A 20,937-nucleotide genomic window follows, 5' to 3' on the forward strand; every position below is an offset into this window, starting at 1 on the left:
CTTCAGAGGGCTTCTTTCCAAGTTACATCAGACATGGGTGTTTCCCCAGGTCATTGTTACTTCCTGGTCAACTACAGTGCCCTCCATAATATTTGAGACAAAGACCCATCATTTATTTATTTGTCTCTGTACTCCGCAATTTGAGATTTGTAAAAGAAAACAACCACACAGTCTGCTATAATCAAAAGTGATCCATAATAACAATATTTACTGTATTGATTAAGGTTAGCTTTAAAATGCAGTATAAAGGATTAATCACCTTATTTAGTGAGTTTACTGCATTCATTGTTCAGTGATGGATGTACAATGAACCTCTATGAATAAATGTATGAACATGCATCTGCATTGTCACATGAGAATACATGAATCAAAATAATCATTCATCGTGGAAGAATAGTGAACTCCCCTCGCAATGGTTAAGCAATGGCTTTCAAGGAATTTGTCAGAAGCCATTTGCTCTGTTTTGCAAGCCCAATTTAGTTTAGTTTAGTTTAGCTTAGAAATACAGCGTGGAAACAGGCCCTTCGGCCCACCGAGTCCGGACCGACCAGCGATCCCCGCACACTAACACTATCCTGCACACACCAAGGACAATTTACATTTATACCTGGCCAATTAACCTACAAACCTGTGTTTAAGAAGGAACTGCAGATGCTGGAAAATCGAAGGTACACAAAAATGCTGGAGAAACTCAGCGGGTGCAGCAGCATCTATGGAGCGAAGGAAATAGGCAACGTTTCGGCCCGAAACCCTGAAGGAAATAGGTAACGTTTTGGGCCGAAACCCTTCCGGGTTTCGGCCCGAAACGTTGCCTATTTCCTTCGCTCCATAGATGCTGCTGCACCCGCTGAGTTTCTCCAGCATTTTTGTGAACCTACAAACCTGTACGTCTTTGGAGCGTGGGGGAAACCGGAGCACCCGGAGCAAACCCGGGCAGGTCACGGGGCGGGAGGAGGGGGAAGTACAAACTCCGTACAGACAAGCTACTGTAAGTCAGCATCGAACCCGTGTCTCTGGCGCTGTAAGGCAGTAGCTCCACCGCTACGCCACCGTGCCTCTTGATGGGCCAAATGGCCTAATTCAGCCCCGACAATGCACGAACTGATGAAAGGTTTCTAGTTTACAATCAGATGGACAGCAACAACTTCAATTCCTCCTATCCAGGCCCAGAATGCGTGTAAGGCAGCATAATGGGACGACAGATGGCACAATGGGCTAAGTGTTCGGCTGGCAACCCGGAAGGTAGCCGGTTCGAATCCCGCTTGGAGTGCATACTGTCGTTGTGTCCTTGGGCAAGACACTTCACCCACCTTTGCCTGTGTGTGAATGTGTGTGAGTGATTGGTGGTGGTCGGAGGGGCCGTAGGCGCAGATTGGCAGCCACGCTTCCGTCAGTCTGCCCCAGGGCAGCTGTGGCTACAGAAGTAGCTTACCACCACCGAGTGTGACTGAGGAGTGAATGAATAATGCGATGTAAAGCGCCTTGAGTATTAGAAAGGCGCTATATAAATCCCATCCATTATTATTATTATTATTATAACTCTACCGCTGCGCCACACATTATTTTAGGATTTCCTCATAGACCAATAGTAAAAATAAAATTACCTCCTCCACTCCTGTAGCACAGGAAGGGGAACCTCCACACATTGCCCAATCCCACGGAGTAACCGATCCCAGCCAACAAGAATTCGATCTGTCGGGACCAAGTCTCTCTGGGTGGGACCTCCACAAGCCCGTTCACTTTGTCAGCACTTGTTCCTGTGGAATCGTATTTAGTTTTCGCCTTCCTCGTCTTCATCTGGACGGAGCCGTCGTTATTCTTCATGCTGACTCTAAAATAACTTTAAAAGCAGGTCGATGCGAGGCGAGGCGAGGCGGAAGCCTGTGAGGACATTTCTACATCAACTCCCCGTCAATCATTACCCGATGTGTCAATCCCATGCCGACAGGCGCAGGTTAAGCATTCCTATTTCGCTCTTAAGCAATCGAACGGATTCATGTTTAATCATTGATCGTGACTTTATTGTTTATCACCTCGGGAGCATCTGATCCATCTGAAATTAAGTGTCTTTAAAAAATGTCATTCAACGTTCAATACTTAGCAAGGGGCCACATGCAAGCAGTGTAAGTTGCGGTGACTTTCATTAGTGGCGATCGGTTCAAAGACTTGAATTGATAAAACGTTAGTGGCAGAGTTTGTAATAGCAAACAATTAGCAATAAGTCTGAAGAAGGGTCTCGACCCGAAACGTCACCTCTCCAGAGATGTTGCCAGTCCTGCTGAGTTACTCCAGCATTTTGTGTCTATCTTTTATAATGGCAAAAACTGATTATGAAATCAAAAACTGATGGACTAATTCAGACATGTGACCACAGTATCTCATTGTCTATAACTCGTATTCACCGAGACCACAGCTAACAATGTCCTGTCTCCTATCATCGTTACTTTTTTGCATATCTTTCATTCATTTGTCCTAATCTCTCGATGTCACTGTCTATATCTCTCGTTTCCCTTTCCCCTGACTCTCTGTCTGAAGAAGGGTCTCGACCTGTAACTTCACCCATTCCTTTTCTCCTGAGATGCTGTCTGCCACCCTGAGCCACTCCAGCTTTTTGCGTCAATCTTCGGTTTAAACCAGCATCTGCAGTTCCTTCCTGCACAGACCACAATTTATTTGTGACTCTAAGTAATGTATCGCAAGTTCAGAATGAACAATTGAAGGAAGGAACAGCAGCTGCTGGTTTAAACTGAAGGTAGACACAAAATGCTGGAGTAACTCAGCGGGACAGGCAGCATCTCTGGAAACATAGAAACATAGAAAATAGGTGCAGGAGGAGGCCATTCGGCCCTTCGAGCCCGCACCGCCATTCATTGTGATCATGGCTGATCGTTCCCAATCAATAACCCGTGCCTGCCTTCTCCCCATATCCCTTGATTCCACCAGCCCCTAGAGCTCTATCTAACTCTCTCTTAAATCCATCCAGTGATTTGGCTGGAATTCCACAAGGAATGGAATTCCAAAAGGAATGGGTGACGTTTCGGGTCGAGACCCTTCTTCAGACTCTTCATCTATCTTCAGAATGGACAATACGTATAATGACAGAATAAGTCCAACATCAATTATTTTCCTGTTATTTTTAATTTAGTTTATGTGTAGGAAAGAACTGCAGATGCTGGTTTAAATCAAAGGTAGATACAAAATGCTGGAGTAACTCAGCGGGACAGGCAGCATCTATGGAGAGAAGGAATGGGTGACATGTGGGGGCGAGACCCTTCTTCAGGCTCAGAATCCAGATTCAGAATTTAGTTTCGTTTAGTTTAGAGATACAGCGTGGAAATTGGCCCTTCAGCCCACCGGGTCCACGCCGACCAGCGTTCCCCGTATACTAGCACTATCCTACACACACCATTGACAATTTACAACTTTACCAAGCCAATTAGCCTAGAAACCTGTAGGTCTTTGGAGTGTTTGGTTAACTAGGGTTCTGCAATGTCTCAGGAGGAAGACAGCACTTGCACAAGCGATCTTCAGGGAACATCAAATGTTGAATAAACAAACATTTTTAAGCTCTGTTTACGCAGTTAATCAATTACTATTGAATTCCTGATGATGTTTTAATGAGTCATCTATTTGCCAACAGTTTATAACCTCAGAAATTCAGGATGAATGATAAAAATAACAATGCCCAGCAAGGATATAATCAAGGTAATTCAAATACTGAATCTTATCATGAACATTATTTTAAAATGCCAGGTCTAAATATTTACTTTTATTTGTTCATTGATATTGTTCAACTTCAATGCATTTTTTAGCTTTCACTTTAATGTAATTTCAAGTTCTTATTTCTTAGTGTTTTGACATGCTTTTTGATTATATTTTTATAGTCTTTGATATGTTCGTATAGGAAGGAACTGCAGATGCTAGTTTAAACCGAAGGTGGATGCAAAATGCTGGAGTAACTCAGCGGGACAGGCAGCATCTCTGGAGAGAAGGAATGGGTGACGTTTAGGGTCTTCAGAAGAAAGATCTGAAGAAGGGTCTCGAACCGACACGACACCCATTCCTTCTCTCCGGGGATGTTGCCTGTCCCGCTGAGTTACTCCAGCATTTTGTGTCTATCCTTGCTTTACTTGTTCAATTGTTTTCGGATCAGACTGAAAGTAGAGGGGAGGGGGGGGGAATAAACTGGAGGTGAGAAAAGATCAGAACAAATCAGGGTGGGCAACAGATGACCTCAGGAAGGGTGGAGCCCACAATGGCCCATTGTTGGTTGGGGAAGGTATGACCTGGATCTGGATGTAGTACGCTGAAAATCTCTAGGTAGAGCGTCACTCAGCATTGAACAATTTTATAATGGACAATTTTATTTTTAACATTTTATCAAACCAATTAATCAAACCAATTAACCTACAAACCTGTACGTCTTTGGAGTGTGGGAGGAAACCGAAGATCTCGGAGAAAACCCACGCAGGTCACGGGGAGAACGTACAAACTCCGTACAGACAGCACCCGTAGTCGGGGTCAAACCCGGGTCTCTGGCGCTGCATTTTGCTGTAAGGCAGCAACTGTGCCACCGTGATCACCCTCTGATAACAAGAGAGATATATAGATGTTCAAGAAGGAACTGCAGATGCTGGAGAATGGAAGGTAGACACTGGAGAAACTCAGTGGGTGGAGGCAGGATCTATGGAGCGAAGTAAATAGGCAACGTTTCGGGCCGAAACCCTTCTTCAGACTGATGTATAGATGCGAACGGTGGAACTGGTAGGACGACTAGGGTGGGGGAAGGGGGTAGAGTAGGGAGGGGAGGGGACCCAGGAGTTACTTGACATTAGAGCAATCAACGTTGATACAACTGGGTTGTAAGCTGCCCGAACCACATATTTCTTTATGACGTGCCTGCAGTGCAGCAGAAATTTGGTTTCTCCATCTCAATTAAACAGCTTACATGTTCTCCAGAGACATGGCCTGACCTGCGGAGATACTCTTTGTGTCCTTTTTGAGCACTTTGTGTCCTTATTTTTGCTTACATGCTCTCTCACCCGACGTTACAATGAACTCAGGAACTTGTTGGTTGTTCAACAAGGCGACTCATCAGTCTTTTTGTAAATCACATCGACCGTTCAGCAACATCAATCTCTCTGACATCTGTGAAATTTAATAGTCTATTCTCACACTCCATTACCTTTTTCTTAACACTTCCTTCCCCGATAGGAGGCTTTCCCATATTCTGAATAAAATGGTTTTGGTCAGCAGATGTTGTTTCCACTAGTGGGAGTGTCTAGGACTAGAGGTCGTAGCCTCAGAATTAAAGGACGTTCTTTTAGGGAGGAGATGAGGAGAAATGTATTTAGTCGGAGTGTGGTGAATCTGTGGAATTCTTTGCCACAGAAGGCTGTGGAGGCCTAGTCTGTGGATATTTTCAAGGCAGAGATAGATAGATTCTTGATTAGTACGGGTGCCGGGGGGTTATGGGGAGAAGGCAGGAGAATGGGGTTTGGAGGGAGAGATAGATCAGCCATGATTGAATGGCAGAGTAGACTTGATGGGCCGAATGGTCTAATTCTACTCCTATTCCTAATGACCTTATGACATATGGGGCAAAGTTTAAAGAAGATGTGGAGGGCAATGTTTTTGTACACAGAGGGTGGTGAGTGCCTGGAACGTGCTGCCAGGGATGGTGGTTCAGGCAGATAAGAAGCTTTTGGATAGGCACATGGATAAGCAGGGAATGGAGGGATATGGATTATGAGCCAGTAGATTAGAGATGGTCTTGGCATCATGTTTGGCACAGACAATCTGGGCGGAATGCCTGTTCTTGTGCTGTACTGTTTTATGTTCTATATTAGATATACCTGGCGATATATTAAAGTTTAGAAGGATGAGGGGTCCCCTTATTGAAACTTACCAAATAGTGAAAGGCCTGGATAAAGTGAATGTAGAGAGGATGTTTCCACTAGTGAGGGAGTCTCGGACCAGAGGCCATAGCCTCAGAAGAAATAGATGTACCGTTAGAAAGGAGATGAGAAATGACTTCTTTAGTCAGAGAGTGGTGAATCTGTGGAATTCATTGCCACAGACGGCTGTGGAGGCCAAGTCACTGGATATCTCTGGAATTCTCTGTCACAGAGTGTAGTTGAGGCCAGTTCATTGGCTATATTTAAGAGGGAGTTAGATGTGGCCCTTGTGGCTAAAGGGATCAGGGGGTATGGAGAGAAGGCAGGTACAGGATACTGAGTTGGATGATCAGCCATGATCATATTGAATGGCGGTGCAGGCTCGAAGTGCCGAATGGCCTACTCCTGCACCTATTTTCTATGTTTCTATGTTTCTATGATATTTTTAAGGTGGAGATTGATAGATTTCATGATTTGTATGGGTGTCAGGGGTAATGGGGAGAAGGCTGGAGAATGGGGTTGAGAGGGAAAGGTTGATCAGCCATGATTGAATGGCGGAGTAGACTTGATGGGCCCAATGCACAAACTCTGCTCTGATGAGCCCACAAAATATTTTTCCCTCATCGCACTGCATCTCACGATCTGTGCTGGCCAGCCTAATCTGTTTACTCCTTCCATTGTATGAAAGTGGCATCTGCTCTGCTCCCGAAAGCCCCACAGGCTTCCGCTACTGTTGATATTTGCAAATATCAACCGCTTTCTGTAGGTGCAGAATTCCTTTCTCTTGCATATTTTGGCACGACAACAACTCTATGTTTAAATGAGGCTGGCTCACAAGCCGTAAAGCCCTGCTTTTTTATTCCCCTTTGCAAATCTAATTAATCTCCTCTCTTTGAAAGCAGAGCCTGGAATTAAACGATGTCTCCCACATGTAATATTCATGAAGTGTGGAATATTTTTCAAACTGGTCAAAAATTATTTTCTTCATTCCTTCATTGCACATGAATGCATCATCCACATCAATCACTTCCCCATCTATTCCAAAAAGTCTTGGCGTGAACTTTATTTTGACCCTCAGGTGAAATCCTCTTGCTTTCTTGTCAGAACGCAATTTCCATTTTTTTTTTAACTGGATTCCATCTTCTTTTATTATTAAACAGCTATGATGATACAAACTCTTTACATCAATCCCACCTTTAACTCCACATACTCTATTTGAACAACATCAGTAGCATCTCTCAAAAGGCCAAGTTGGCCTCTTTGGTGTGCAGGCACAAAGCACAATGGTACCAGTCCTCTGACCGCTGGATAGCTTTATTTATCTTTGTTCAAATCACTGCACAATTGTCCCCAGTGGGGGGGGGGGGGAAAGGCCCAAGCCAAATATAAGTGAGGAATGAAGGTGAATAAATAAACTTGAATGGTGGAAGCATGTCCAGCACATCATGCTTCAGTTTGCAGGAGGATCACGACCTGGAATGCCACCTATCCATTCCATCCACAGATGTTGGTTTAAATTGAAGATAGACACAAAAAGCTGGAGTATCTCAGCGGGTCAGCCAGCATGTCTAGAGAAAATGAATAGGTGACGTCTGTTGCTTCCTACACATTTCGCCCGCTCCACTGCGAAATCTTGATGAAGTTCTCCTCCTCTCTCGGACTAGAGCTCTGCAACATCTCTATCTCTGCACCACCTCTCGTTTCCCATTCCCCTGACTCGAAACGTCACCTATTCCTTTTCTTCAGAAATGATGCCTGGCCCGCTGAGTTACTGCAGCTTTTTGTGTCTATCTTCCCTCCACAGATGTTGGCTGACTCGCTGAATTCCTCCTGCTTTGCTCAATGATCACTTCAATGATCCTTTCTATCGAGAGGTCATCTTTGACTCTTAAACTATTCAGTTACTCATTCGATATCTGATTCCTGATAAAGATAATATGCATCCAATATTTTGGGACAATTCTATATAAACTTTCGGGAAATGCTAGCTCTTGGGAATTAAGGAGGATCAAGACCGTTGAATTGAATATTCAACCGATCCTATTATTGAATTACTTTGAAAAATTATTTTCTTGGCTACATCTATTACATAAATAATTTACTTTTCATCCTGGGGTGGGGGTGGACTACCAGTAACCAAGAGGGACTCAGAGTGGGTGGGGGGCTGCCGAGAATGAAGAGGGACCATTGAGACAATAATACCTTTGTAACTTAGTCGACACCCTATACCTGGCTCTTTGTCGCCATGAAGGGGGAAAGGGGGAGGGGGTGCCGTGGGGGGGGGGGGCAGAGAACAAAGGAAGAGTGTGGGGGGTCAGCCGGGAGGGGCAGATGTGGTCCTGGCGCGGGATACTTTGTAACTTTATCAGTGCCCTTTATATGGCAGCTATTTGAATACCTTGGGTATAGAAACATAGAAACATAGGAAATAGGCCATTCGGCCCTTCGAGCCTGCACCGCCATTCAATATGATCATGGCTGATCATCCAACTCAGTATCCCATCCCTGCCTTCTCTCCATACCCCCTGATCCCTTTAGGCACAAGGGCCACATCTAACTCCCTCTTAAATATAGCCAAATTGCCTCAACTGGCCTCAACTACCTTCTGTGGCAGAGAATTCCACCGATTCACCACTCTCTGTGTAAAAAATGATTTTCTCATCTCGGTCCTAAAAGACTTCCCTCTTATCCTTAAACTGTGACCTCTTGTTCTGGACTTCCCCAACATCGGGAATAATCTTCCTGCATCTAGCCTGTCCAACCCCTTAAGAATTTTGTAAATTTCTGTAAGTATGTAAGTTTCTATAAGTATGCAAGCAGAGAACTTCACTGTGGCAATATAGTATTCATTCACTCATGCATTCATTCACACTTTGTGTATTTTGTGTAAAACAAAGAATTTTACTGTACATGTGACAACAGAGTATCATTCATTCACTCATTTCAGTCCCAACAAAGATTTATGAAATCAGGTTATGTATTTTCATGCCCACAGAATGATCTGAAAACACTAAGCAAAGTTCCAAAACACATCCATGTGCCTCCGAAAAAAGTCACAAGTTAGCATGAACGATTTGTTTTTTGTTTTTTGCATTTAATTGAGAAAATATTCACACAAGGAAGACCATTAAATAAAATTAAATAGATTACATGCTAAAATATATCATTCTTCTGAAATCCTGGCAAAGTTTAAAATTAATGGGGGGAAAAAAAATGGTCACAATCCCCAGCATTTAAAATATTTCTTCCACATACAAAGCCAGTTCTGCAATGAAGTGAGTATTTCACTTGATGCCAATTGATTACATTATGCTTTCATTGTCATAAATAACACCAAAAAGCCACAAGGAAAAATCACAAGACGACAATTCGTTCAAATATCACAGTTTAGATTTTTATAGGTAGGCTGAGGTACAAAAGTCATGTTATTGTAAGAAGCAATAAAAGAGACATTCAAATTTGATGCTGCATTCTCCACGGTTGTGATGAGAGATGAACGGTATCAAACAGCCAATACAAAAATGATTCACCATGTTGATCTGCATGCAATACACACAGTAATATGAGAACCTGATACACTTGTCAGAGCAAAACAGAAAAATGAAATAAATTAACCATTTTTTCATCTACTGATCAATTTCTTGTCAGAGATTTTACCATGTATGGAACACAGGACCACATTTTGACCATATGCATTGTGTTGTTTTATATGTGTAGGAAGGAACTGCAGACACTGGATTAAACCATAGACACAAAATGCTGGAGTAACTCTGCGGGACAGGCAGCATGTCTTGAGAGAAGGAATGGGTGATGTTTCGGGTGAAGACCCTTCTTCAGACTTATATTATAACTTATCGTGGCTTATGTGATGCAAGTGATTTAATTGAGACCAACTGGATCTGAAGATAATTATTGTGGATCTTCGTCAGTCTTCGTATAATCCGTCGCCCTTTATTCAAAAGGTTTGTTGTCATTTAATAAAAATTAAATAATCGGTAAGGATGAAGCTATGAACAAAGAACAGCTAATATTAAGGGTTTCGGGCCGAAACGTCGCCTATTTCCTTCGCTCCATAGATGCTGCTGCACCCGCTGAGTTTCCCCAGCAATTTTGTGTACCTCCAGCTAATATTAAAGGATCTATGAAGGCAGAGGTGGACAAAGGAACTTTTTCCCGATGTTGTAGGAGTAGAATTAGGTCCATCGAGTCTACTCCGCCATTCAATCATGCCTGATCTATCTCTCCCTCTCAACCCCATTCTCCTGCCTTCTCCCCATTACCCTTACTAATCAAGAACCTATCAATCTCCACTTCAAAAATATCCATTGACTTGGCCTCCACAGCCGTCTGTGGCAATGGATTCCACGATTCACCACCACCACCACCCTCTGACTAAAGAAATTCCTCATCTCCTTTCTAAAAGCACATCCTTTTATTCTGAGGCTACAGATCAGGACCTAGACTCTCCCACCAGTGGAAACATCCTCGCCACATCCACTCTCTCCAGGCCTTTCAGTCTTCGGTAAGTTTCAATGAGGTGACCCCTCATCCTTCTAAACTCCATCGAGTACAGGCCCGGTGCCGTCCAAGGCTCAATTTTGCCCTTCCGATGATGCAACTTCATGAGAGTCTTTTGCAAACTGTTAAAACAGTGTGTACAAGGAAACCACTAAAAACAACAGAAGTAGTGCATCCCCACGTAAATTCCAATCTCTCTCTGCAGATGACTGCTGGAGGGTCACATTGCTTGCCAAACATGTTCCCAGAGATAACCAATGCAAAGAGGCACCAAGAGATTGATTTGTTTACTAGAATGTTGCCTGGGTTTCAACAACTAAGTTACAGAGATAGGTTGAATAAGTTAGGTCTTTATTCTCTGGAGCGCAGAAGGTTAAGGGGGGACTTGATGGAGGTCTTTAAAATGATGAGAGGGATAGACAGAGTTGATGTGGATCAGCTTTTCCCTTTGAGAATAGGGAAGATTCAAACAAGAGGACATGACTTCAGAATTAAGGGACAGAAGTTTAGGGGTAACATGAGGGGGAACTTCTTTACTCAGAGAGTGGTAGCGGTGTGGAATGAGCTTCCAGTGGAAGTGGTGGAGGCAGGTTCGTTGGTATCATTTAAAAATAAATTGGATAGGCAGATGGATGAGAAGGGAATGGAGGGTTATGGTATGAGTGCAGGCAGGTGGGACTAAGGGAAAAAAGTTGTTCGGCACGGACTTGTAGGGCCGAGATGGCCTGTTTCCGTGCTGTAATTGTTATATGGTTATATGTTATATGGTTTACTTATTTACTTGCCGACTCTGGAGAGGGTCCAGAGGAGGTTTACAAGAATGATCCCAGGAATGAGAAGTTTAACTTAGGATGAGCGTATGTCGGCACTGGGCCTGTACTCGCTGGAGTTTAGAAGAATGAGGGGGGGAGGGGGGGGGGGGGGGACCTCAATGAAACATACAGAATAGTGAAAGGCTTGGACAGAGTGAATGTGGAGAGGATGTTTCCACCAGTGGGAGAGTCTAGGACTAGAGGTCATAGCCTCAGAATTAAAGGACGTTTTTTTAGGAAGGAGATGAGGAGAAATTTCTTTAGAGGGTAGTGAATCTGTGGAATTCTTTGCCACAGAGGGGCGTGGAGGCCTAGTCAGTGGATACTTTTAAGGCAGAGATAGATTCTTGATTAGTGCAGAAATTATGGTACCCTGTACATAATTCTTGATTAGTACAGACATTATGGAGAGAAGGCAGGAGAATGGGGTTAGGAGGGAGAGATAGATCAGCCATGATTGAATGGTGTAGACTTGATGGGCCGAATGGCCTAATTCTACTGCTATCACTTATGACCTTAGTGTGGAGTGAAGGCTGTAGAGGCCAAGTCAATAGATATTTTTTAAGGCAGAGATGAATAGATTCTTGATTAGTACGGGTCGCAGGGGTTATGGGGAGAAGGCAGGAGGATGGGGTTGTGATGGATAGGAGGATCAGCCATGACTGAATGGCGGAGTAGACCTGCTCCTATAACGTATGAACTTTTGAATCTGCTCCCTCGCTAGTTTCATGTCATCTCACTTGACTCTCACTGATACCTGCAAGTGGGAGACATGTCCGGCCTGCACTCTGGCTGACTCCCTTCCTCGGTGGCAATCCCACACCTATCCACAACCAAGTGTGAGGAAAGACCTGTTGGGCCACCTGCCAAGCTCAAGTGAAGACATGGCATCTCTGGTTAGAATTAGTGCCCTTGGCATGACCACCCAAACCCAGCTCTCGGCGGAGTGCAGACTGAGGGATGTAAAGACATTGAGAAAGCATTTTGATCCAAGTCAAGCCACACCTGAGATAGGGGATCAGAGATCGCTAGATCTTTCAGATATTAAAACCAATCTATGGGCGTGGGATCAGTGCATGAAAAGTGGGGCAGTTGTAAAAGATCAACCATGTGTGTAAGCCAGAGTATTGAGTATAGAAGTTGGGAGGAGATGTTGCAGTTGTATAAGACATTGGTGAGGCCGCAATTAGAGTATTGTGTTCAGCTCTGCGCACCATGTTATAGGAAAGATGTTGTCAAGCTGGAAAGGGTACTGAGGACATTTACGAGGATGTCACCAGGACTCGACGGTCTGAGCTATAGGGAGAGGTTGAGTAGGCTGGGATTCTATTTCTTGGAGCGCAGGAGGATGAGGGGTGATCTTATAGAGGTGTATAAAATCATGGGAGGAATAGGTGGGGTAGACGCACAGAGTCTCTTGCTCAGAGTAGAGGAATCGAGGACCAGAGGACATAGGTTTAAGGTGAAGGGGAAAAGATTTAATAGGAATCTGAGAGGTAACTTTTTTCACACAAAGAGTGGTGGGTGTATGGAACGAGCTGCCAGAGGAGGTAGTTGAGGCTGGGACTATCCCAACGTTTAAGAAACAGTTAGACATGTACAGGGACAGGACAGGTTTGGAGGGATATGGACCAAGCGCAGGCAGGTGGGACAAGTGTAGCTGGGGCATGTTGGCCGATTTTGGCAAGTTATAACAGGCCAAAGGGCCTGTTTCCACACTGTATCACTATGACTCTGTGTGGCAGACCAGATACAATGGGCCAAATGGCCTACCTCTACTCCTACTTCCTACATTCTTCTAAGAAGGTGGGATATTTTATCAGTATTTTTACTATCAAAGCCCAAGATTAAGTCCCTTAAACCAGAAATGTACTTGAACCTGTAGCCTTAACATGTGCCGAGACAAATAGGATTACTTAATACCATTGTAATACTAATACCATTGTAATTTCACAGCACATGTATGCGAATGCCGGAAATGGCTGTTCATTCTATTCCATAAAAAATATAAGTGAGCCCCTCTGGTATTATAGAGATGTATAGCACATCGTTAGGCCATGTAACCTAGACAGTCCTGGCCTACCAAAACATCTCTGCACCCTACTGCAATTTATCTGCTAATCCTATAGGCTACAACTCAAGTGCTCATCCATATACCTCTCCACCTCTTCTCAGGTAGTGATTTCCAGAACTTCACTCTGGGCATTTTTTCCCCTTATCCACTAATTCATTAATGTACCCCAGTTGACTCCCACCTTAATGGAGGTCATCTCGGAGTCATAGGGTCATACTGCACCGAAAGAGGCCCTTCGGCCCAACCCGTCCATGCTGACCCATCTAAGTGAGTCCCATTTGTCCGCATTTGGCCCACATCCCTGTGAAACCTTTCCTCATTCATTTGTTCATATCTGTGTACCCGTCTAAGTGCCACCTGAGCTTTCAGGATTTTGTACAGCAGAGTTAGTCTTCTTCACTCCAAAAACAACCTCAGACTAGGCGGTTTCCTCTCAGAGTTGTAATTCAGCATCATGGCAATATCCCAGCAAATCCCCGCTGCATCATCCTGTGATCATATGCCCAAACTGTACACACTGTTCTAGACATAACCTGACTCGTGTTTTTAGACAGTCCTAGCATGACCTTCTTGCTCTTGTTCCAGTCAGGAATACAAAGTATCAAGCTGTGCATTGTTAACCATTTCCCCTGCTACTTGAGCGATCTGTGAAAGATCTCTCGCCCACAACTTCATGGCGTCTGACCAGTAGTCCTGCAGTTCTTTTGTGTAGGAAGGAACTGCAGATGCTGGTTTTAACTGAAGAGAGACACAAATAAAGCTGGAGTCACTCAGCGGGACAGGCAGCATCTCTGGAGAGAAGGAATGGGTGACGTTTCGGGTCGGGTCGGGTATGAAGAAGTGCCTCGACCTGAAACATCACCCATTCCTTCTCTCCACAGATGCTGCCTGTCCCTCTGAGTTACTCCAGCATCTTGTGTCTATCTGCTGTTCTCTGGCCCCTGTTTGCTGAACCCAAATTCAGTTGTTGAATCAAAATAACTCAGCAGGTCAGGCAGCATCTCTGGAGATCAGAAGAAGGGTTGCAGCCCGAAATGTCACCTATCCATGTTCTCCACGGATGCTGCCTGAACTGCTGAGTTACTCCAGCACTTTGTGACTTTATTTGTAAGCCGGCATCTGCAGTTCTTTGTGTCTCCATTTTACGACGTCACAATTCTTCAACTCAAATGCTATTTGCCATTTTGTTGCCCACCAGATCTAATCAATAAGACTTCACTTCAGACGACAATTTTCTTTTTTCATTACTGTAGATGACATATGCATGTGACCCTTAATATAGTTACCTCATCACTACTAACCACTCCCCATATCACAAGTATAATTACAACCTCCCCACCCACATATCGCTCTCTAGTTTCCGTGACAGACCACGTACAGCTAGTGCTCTCTGTAATGCCACAGTATGAATGTAATAAAGAAGTAAAGCCACAGTGTGTCGATAACACTTCTTTACATGGTGTCAAAACTCTTACCCCTTGCGCCTCATGTTTATCGGTTTTAATTTAATTTTGCCCCAGTTTTCTGTTACCCCCTACTTGTTTCCTCGTTATGGCCAATTCTTGCCACAAACCCGATGTGCTCGTTTTCGATGCAGACATTGCCCATCGATGGGATGTCTTTAGACGTGACTTCGACCACTATGTCACAATCGCTCATCCTGCCGCTACTCCAGCCGTCTAAGCTTCTCTACTCCTTAACCTGGCTGGTCCCGATGCCCTGGCTCGGTCAGACTTCTTCGTCTACGCTGCGGGTGAATCTGTTCGGGACCCGGTATGTTTATTGGCTAAGTTTACCGCGATTTGCGACATTCCGACTAATTGCATTTTAGAACGTTTCAAACAGTTCGGGCGGCGTCAGCGCCCTGGTGAATCTGCTGAGAATTATGTTGCTGCGCTGCGACACCTGGCCAGACGGTGCCGCCTTGACACGCTGACCCCCGAGGAGCTGACCAGGGACCTTCTGGTTTACGGTCTCCGCGATGAAAAGCTAAGGACTGAACTTTTGCGCAAGCCCGACATGTCTTTCAACGAGGCTATGCATGCCTGCCGTTTAGCCGAAGCCGTCACCACGGCAGTGTCATCGGTTGATCAGGACATTAACTTTGCCAGCGTTACCCGCCCTCAACAGAACCCTACCCCGCCACGACCCCCGAGGTCCGGCACTGCTCCCGGGGGACGTTCCCAGCAAAGGTGCCCCAATTGTAACTTTGCCACTCATCAGTACAATGTATGCCCTGCTTTGGGCAAAACGTGCAATTACTGCAAGAAACTCAACCATTTTTCTGCTGCCTGCCGTTCCCGTGGGAAGCCACCTGCTGCTCCAAGGCGTGTGTTAAACAACTTGGAGCAAACTGATAGCGAGCTCGGTTCCCAGTACCATCTCGACGATTTCCCTGTATCTGAATCTGGGTCCTCTCAGGGGGAGACCAGCATTTTTTCTGTGTTGGATGCACCTGCAGTGATAACAGACCGTTCAGTTCATGTAACTGTGAATAACTCGACCTTCACCGCTAAGATTGATACCGGAGCTGTTGCGAATGTTATGTCAACAAGCCTCTTCAAAAAGATTAGGACTAATGAGCAAGTTACTTCTGATCGCTCCACTGTGCATGCATATGGGGGAGGGGTGCTTGTTCCTGTGGGAAAGGCAACTCTGCGCTGCAAGATACTGGACACCTCTCGGTCCCTCACTTTCTATCTTCTCGATTCCAACTGCATTACCCTGTTGGGCAACCAAGCATGCCAGGACCTGGGCCTGGTCTCCTTCCACCGTGACATCCACAAGGTGCAGGCCCTAATGGACCCGTTGACTGAATATCCTGACCGCTTTGATGACGAGCTGGGCAAGCTGCCCTACAACTACAAGATTGTCGTCGACCGCAAGGTCGAGCCAGTGGTCCGTGCGCCACACCGTGTCTCCTTCGCCATGAAGGACAAAGTAGAATCGACGCTGCACAGCATGGTAAACATGGGCATCCTAAAGGCGGTCAGCGAACCCACCAGGTGGGTCTCCACCGTGGTTGTTGCCGCGAAAAAGGACAAAAGCGAAATACGCATTTGCATCAACCCCAAAGACCTAAACCTTGCCATCAAACGCCCGCACTACCCCATGAGAACAGTAGAGGACGTCGCTGCACAGGTTGGTCCGGCCACAATCTTTTCTGTCCTCGATGCCAAGAGCTCCTTCTGGCAGATACCGCTTGACGAGCATTCCTCCAACCTGACAACTTTCAGCACCCCCTTCGGCAGATTTAAGTTCCTCCGAATGCCATTCGGAATCAACTCTGCCAGCGAGGTGTTCCAACGGACAATGGAGCAGCTGTTTGCCGGCCTACCGTGTGCCATCATCGTTGACGACATCCTGGTCTACGGTTAGGATGTGGCTGAGCACGACTTCAACCTCCGCCAATTCCTAACCGGGCCCGGAAGATCAACTTGAAACTCAACCCCAAGAAATGCCGATTCCGCGTCCCGGAGGTCACATATGTTGGACATGTATTCACAGCCTCGGGGCTGAAACCCGACCCGCAGAAAACGGCTGCCATCTCCGAGATGTCATCACCCACTGACGTGCCCAGCCTGCAACGTTTCCTGGGCATGGTAAACTACCTCGGGAAGTTCATCCCCGACCTCAGCGAGCTGAGTGCACCCCTGAGGGATTTGATAAAGAAGCACACGGCCTGGGCTTGGTTCCCTCGACACCAAAAAGCTTTCCACATCCTTAAGTCCAAGCTGATCAGTACCCCCACACTTAAATGTTTTGACCTGCAACATCCCATTATCATCACCTGCGATGCCTCTCAGTTCGGGCTCGGTGCCGCTTGCCTGCAGCTCCATGACGGCCTGCAACTGCCAGTCTCCTACGCGTCCCGTACCATGACCCCTGCCGAACAGCACTACGCACAGATCGAGAAGGAGCTACTGGCCGTGGTGTTTGCCTGCTCCAAATTCAAGGACTATATACTATGCAACACATTCACCATTGAAACAGATCACCAGCCACTTGTCACCATCCTCAACAAGTCGATCCATGTTGCCTCATCCCGACTGCAGCGCATGATGCTGCAGCTCCAGCGTTTCACTTTCAACGTCGTTTTCCGGAAAGGCAAAGACATGTTCGTGGCCGACACGCTATCCCGCGCCCCGCTAACATCCACCGATCGCCACCCCTATGAAATGTCTGACCTGATGGTGCTCAATGTCAATATTGTCCCTTCACAGCAGGTGAAGTCCCTGGTCCAGCACACTGCCGATGATCCTGCCCTGGAACAGCTTGCTGCCATCATCCAGCAGGGCTAGCCCGACTGTTGTTCCGCTCTGCCGGCTGGCGCCGTGCCCTACTTCCTGGTCCGTGATGAGCTCGTACTCCACGACGGCGTGATTGTGAAAGGACACAAGGTGGTAGTGCCTGCTGCTCTGCACGACCACTATTTTCAGGCCAGTGGGGCCGAAGCCACCTTGTCTCACGCCCAGAGCCAGTTCTACTGGCCTGGTATGGCTCAATACATCCGGGAGAGGGTCTCCTCGTGTTCCACCTGCAACAGCCTCGCCCCCCACCAGCAACGACAGCCGCTTCTGCAGCAGCCTGCACCCGAACTGCCCTGGATGGCGGTTGCCACTGACATTATTGAGCGGCGAGGCAAACACTTCCTGGTACTAGTCGACTCCTACTCCAACTGGTTCGAGGTTGACCAGCTGCATTCCCTCACCTCTTCGGCCGTTGTCGAAAAGCTGCGCCGCCACTTCTCTACCTTTGGCACGCCGGCCAGCCTGCAGTCGGACAACGGCAGCCAATTCACGAGCTCCGAGTTTCGGGCTTTCGCAACCAGCTGGAACTTCCGCCACTACACCAGCAGCCCTGAGTACCCGCAAAGCAACGGTCTGGCCGAGCGCGCCGTTCGCAGTGCAAAGAACTTACTGGAACAATGTAGTTTGTCCAACTCTGATTTCTTTCTAGCCCTCCTCAACCTTCGCAACATATCCCGTGACCCTGCCATGGGCTCCCCTGCTCAGCGGCTCATGTCTCGCACTACCAGACCACCGATCCCGGTGGCCCAGCGCTCACTCATCCCCTCTGTCCTCAAGCCCGCTGCTGTTCAGGAGCGCATTGCCCTTAAGCGCGATGTTCAGAAACGCTCCCATGACAAGTCCTGCCGCCTCCTGCCGCGCCTTTTCCCCGGTCAAGTTGTCCGCATGCAGACCCCCACCGGTCACTCCCGGCTCGCTACCGTAGTCGCCACTGCTGGGTCGCCTCGGTCCTATCTCGTCGTCCATGCAGGAACCATCTACCGCCGGTCCCGCCAACATCTGCGGCTTGTCGACGAGCCGCGACCACCGCCCGCAGATCCTTTCGCTCCCCCGCTGAAATTTCAGCGTCCAGGCGATGCTCGGCCCATCGCTCCTCGCATGCCACGGTCTCTACCCTCACAGCTCTATCCGTCCGCTCCTCCCCCGGTTCACCCTCCCTCGCCTGCCCGCGCGCAGTTCCCGCATCCCCTCGTGCCCTTGTCTTCTCCGTCCCCGCCCGGCTCACCTGTTCCAGTGCAGCCGTCTGCACCTGATGCCGTACTGCCTCCACTTGTTCCTGCAGGGAGGGGAGATGGCGAGATGCGAACCCGGTCGGGACGTGTTGTCAAGCCGCCTGTCCGCTATGGCGATTTTGCTTAAACCGTTTCTAGCGCATGAGACGTGGTCGCCCTGTCACTACTTTGTTTGTCTTTCATTTCCAAGGGGAAGGATGTAGATGATATATGCATGTGACCCTTAATATAGTTACCTCATCACTACTAACCACTCCCCATATCACAAGTATAATTACAACCTCCCCACCCACATATCGCTCTCTAGTTTCCGTGACAGACCACGTACAGCTAGTGCTCTCTGTAATGCCACAGTATGAATGTAATAAAGAAGTAAAGCCACAGTGTGTCCATAACATTTCTTTACAATTACTAACCAACTAGCTATTTTAAGAGGAATAGGTGACGTTTCGGGTCAAGACCCGTCTTCAAGACCCGAAACGTCACCCATTCCTTTTCTCCAGAGATGCTGCCTGACCCGCTGAGTTACTCTAGCTTTTTGTGTCTATCTTCGGTATAAACCAGCACCTGCAGTTCCTTCCTAAACATAATCAAAGACTTGTCCCACACAGACCATTACATCTCTCCCTGCTCCCGTCTGGCAGAAGATACACCAATCAGGCTGAGAAACACCTTCCTCCCCTCTGTTATCATGCTTCCACAAGCTAAGGTACCGTCTACTCCATTGTGGACATTGGACTTTGTCTACAGAACTGTTGCGTTCCAATGCTGTGAACTATGTCCTGCCCCTTTGTATCTGAGTGCTGTACATGAGTTCTCATGTACAGCACTTTGTGGCAACTGCGGTTGTTTAAAGTGCTTTATAAATAAAGTTATTATTATTATCTCCCCATTTGCTCTATCGTACTTGAGTTTGACTTGATTGCATTTATTTGTGGCACATCTGATCTGTTTGGATAGCATGCAAAACAATGTTCCGCTTCGGTACATATGACAACAAAACACTCTTGACTCCTGATCTCAGTACACGTGATAATAATAAACCTAATACTGAATTATGCACTCCTCATTTGAGATGACACAGGCAAAATGTCCATTGAAAATCAAACCCGGCTCATACTCCTTGAACCAGTTCTTTTCTGAGTTCTTGACTGAGTTATTTTCCAATGTGCCCAACCCCTGTCTTTGTTATCCTTGCTGTCTGCATATTTATCAAGCTTCAAGTTGTCCTCGATATTACACCATTATTTGGTGTTGCGCCTCTTTTGCCTCCTTAAGGGCCTGTCCCACTTGGCCATCATTTGCGCATCACGCACATGGCACGCAAAGATTTTGTACATCACAAAATCCTGCGACGCCGCGCGTGTCACTGCCTATGTCATCGCGCACCATGCGCGCGTAATGCGCACAATGCACGCATCACGTGCGTGTCATGACTCGCGCGACGTGCGTCGTGACACGTAAATCATGTCGCGGAAATTACGCGCAAATTACGGCCAAGTGGGACAGGCCCTTTAGTTTCCTTTCTGAGTTTCATCCTTGCAATTTCAGTGGCATACAGCGCTCACTTTCACCTTCCGGCCTCATCCTATCCCACAGGCTCCTCAACATCCAAGTTTAGGATTTCTCCACCTTTTCTCTATCAATAATCATATAAGCCTGAATCCTCATTTCCAGTTTCGAATCTCACCTGTAGTTCCTGCACTGACTTACCTGCAGGTTCTTTTTTCTCTCTTCCCCCGTTATGTCCTATGTTTACATATTCACATATTGTGTTGTGCTGCAGCAAGTAAGAATTTCATTGTCCCATCCGTGACGTATGACAATAAAACACTCTTGACTCTTGACTAATAAATGATCACCAAACTGAAACATTAACTCTCTGTGTTTCTCTCTATAGATGCTGCCTGACCTGATGAGTATTTGCAGCATGTTCATGTAATGTCCTTCTGCTGGCTGGATAGCACGCAACAAAAGCTTTTCACTGTACCTCGACACACGTGACAATAAGCTACACTCAACTGGAAAAAAAAAAAGAATCCTGTACTTATTCACATAGAAAAAAGCTAAACTTAATTGAAAACAAAATAAAGC

At 46.4% G+C, this 20,937-nt stretch overlaps 1 protein-coding gene and 1 long non-coding RNA gene across 3 annotated transcripts in view; one reads left to right on the top strand and one right to left on the bottom strand.

Moving 5' to 3' along the window:
- The window catches only part of LOC116989047 (sodium- and chloride-dependent GABA transporter ine-like), a 94,423-nt gene extending 92,483 nt beyond the window's left edge, over positions 1 to 1,940 (bottom strand). For both annotated transcript variants that reach the window (XM_033046181.1, XM_033046180.1), the window contains exon 1: positions 1,605 to 1,940. In XM_033046181.1, the coding sequence (XP_032902072.1) occupies positions 1,605 to 1,824 (220 nt within the window). In that variant the 5' untranslated portion in view covers positions 1,825 to 1,940. The remainder of the gene's footprint in view (positions 1 to 1,604) is intronic.
- LOC116989051 lies at positions 1,748 to 20,925 on the top strand. The gene is made up of 3 exons (XR_004416115.1): positions 1,748 to 1,883; positions 3,641 to 3,705; positions 20,744 to 20,925. It is a non-coding gene; the product is annotated as an uncharacterized LOC116989051 (long non-coding RNA).
- Positions 20,926 to 20,937: the final 12 nt, after the last annotated feature.

Source organism: Amblyraja radiata, chromosome 28 (genome assembly GCF_010909765.2).
Source record: "Amblyraja radiata isolate CabotCenter1 chromosome 28, sAmbRad1.1.pri, whole genome shotgun sequence".
In the NCBI taxonomy this organism is placed as follows: domain Eukaryota; kingdom Metazoa; phylum Chordata; class Chondrichthyes; order Rajiformes; family Rajidae; genus Amblyraja; species Amblyraja radiata.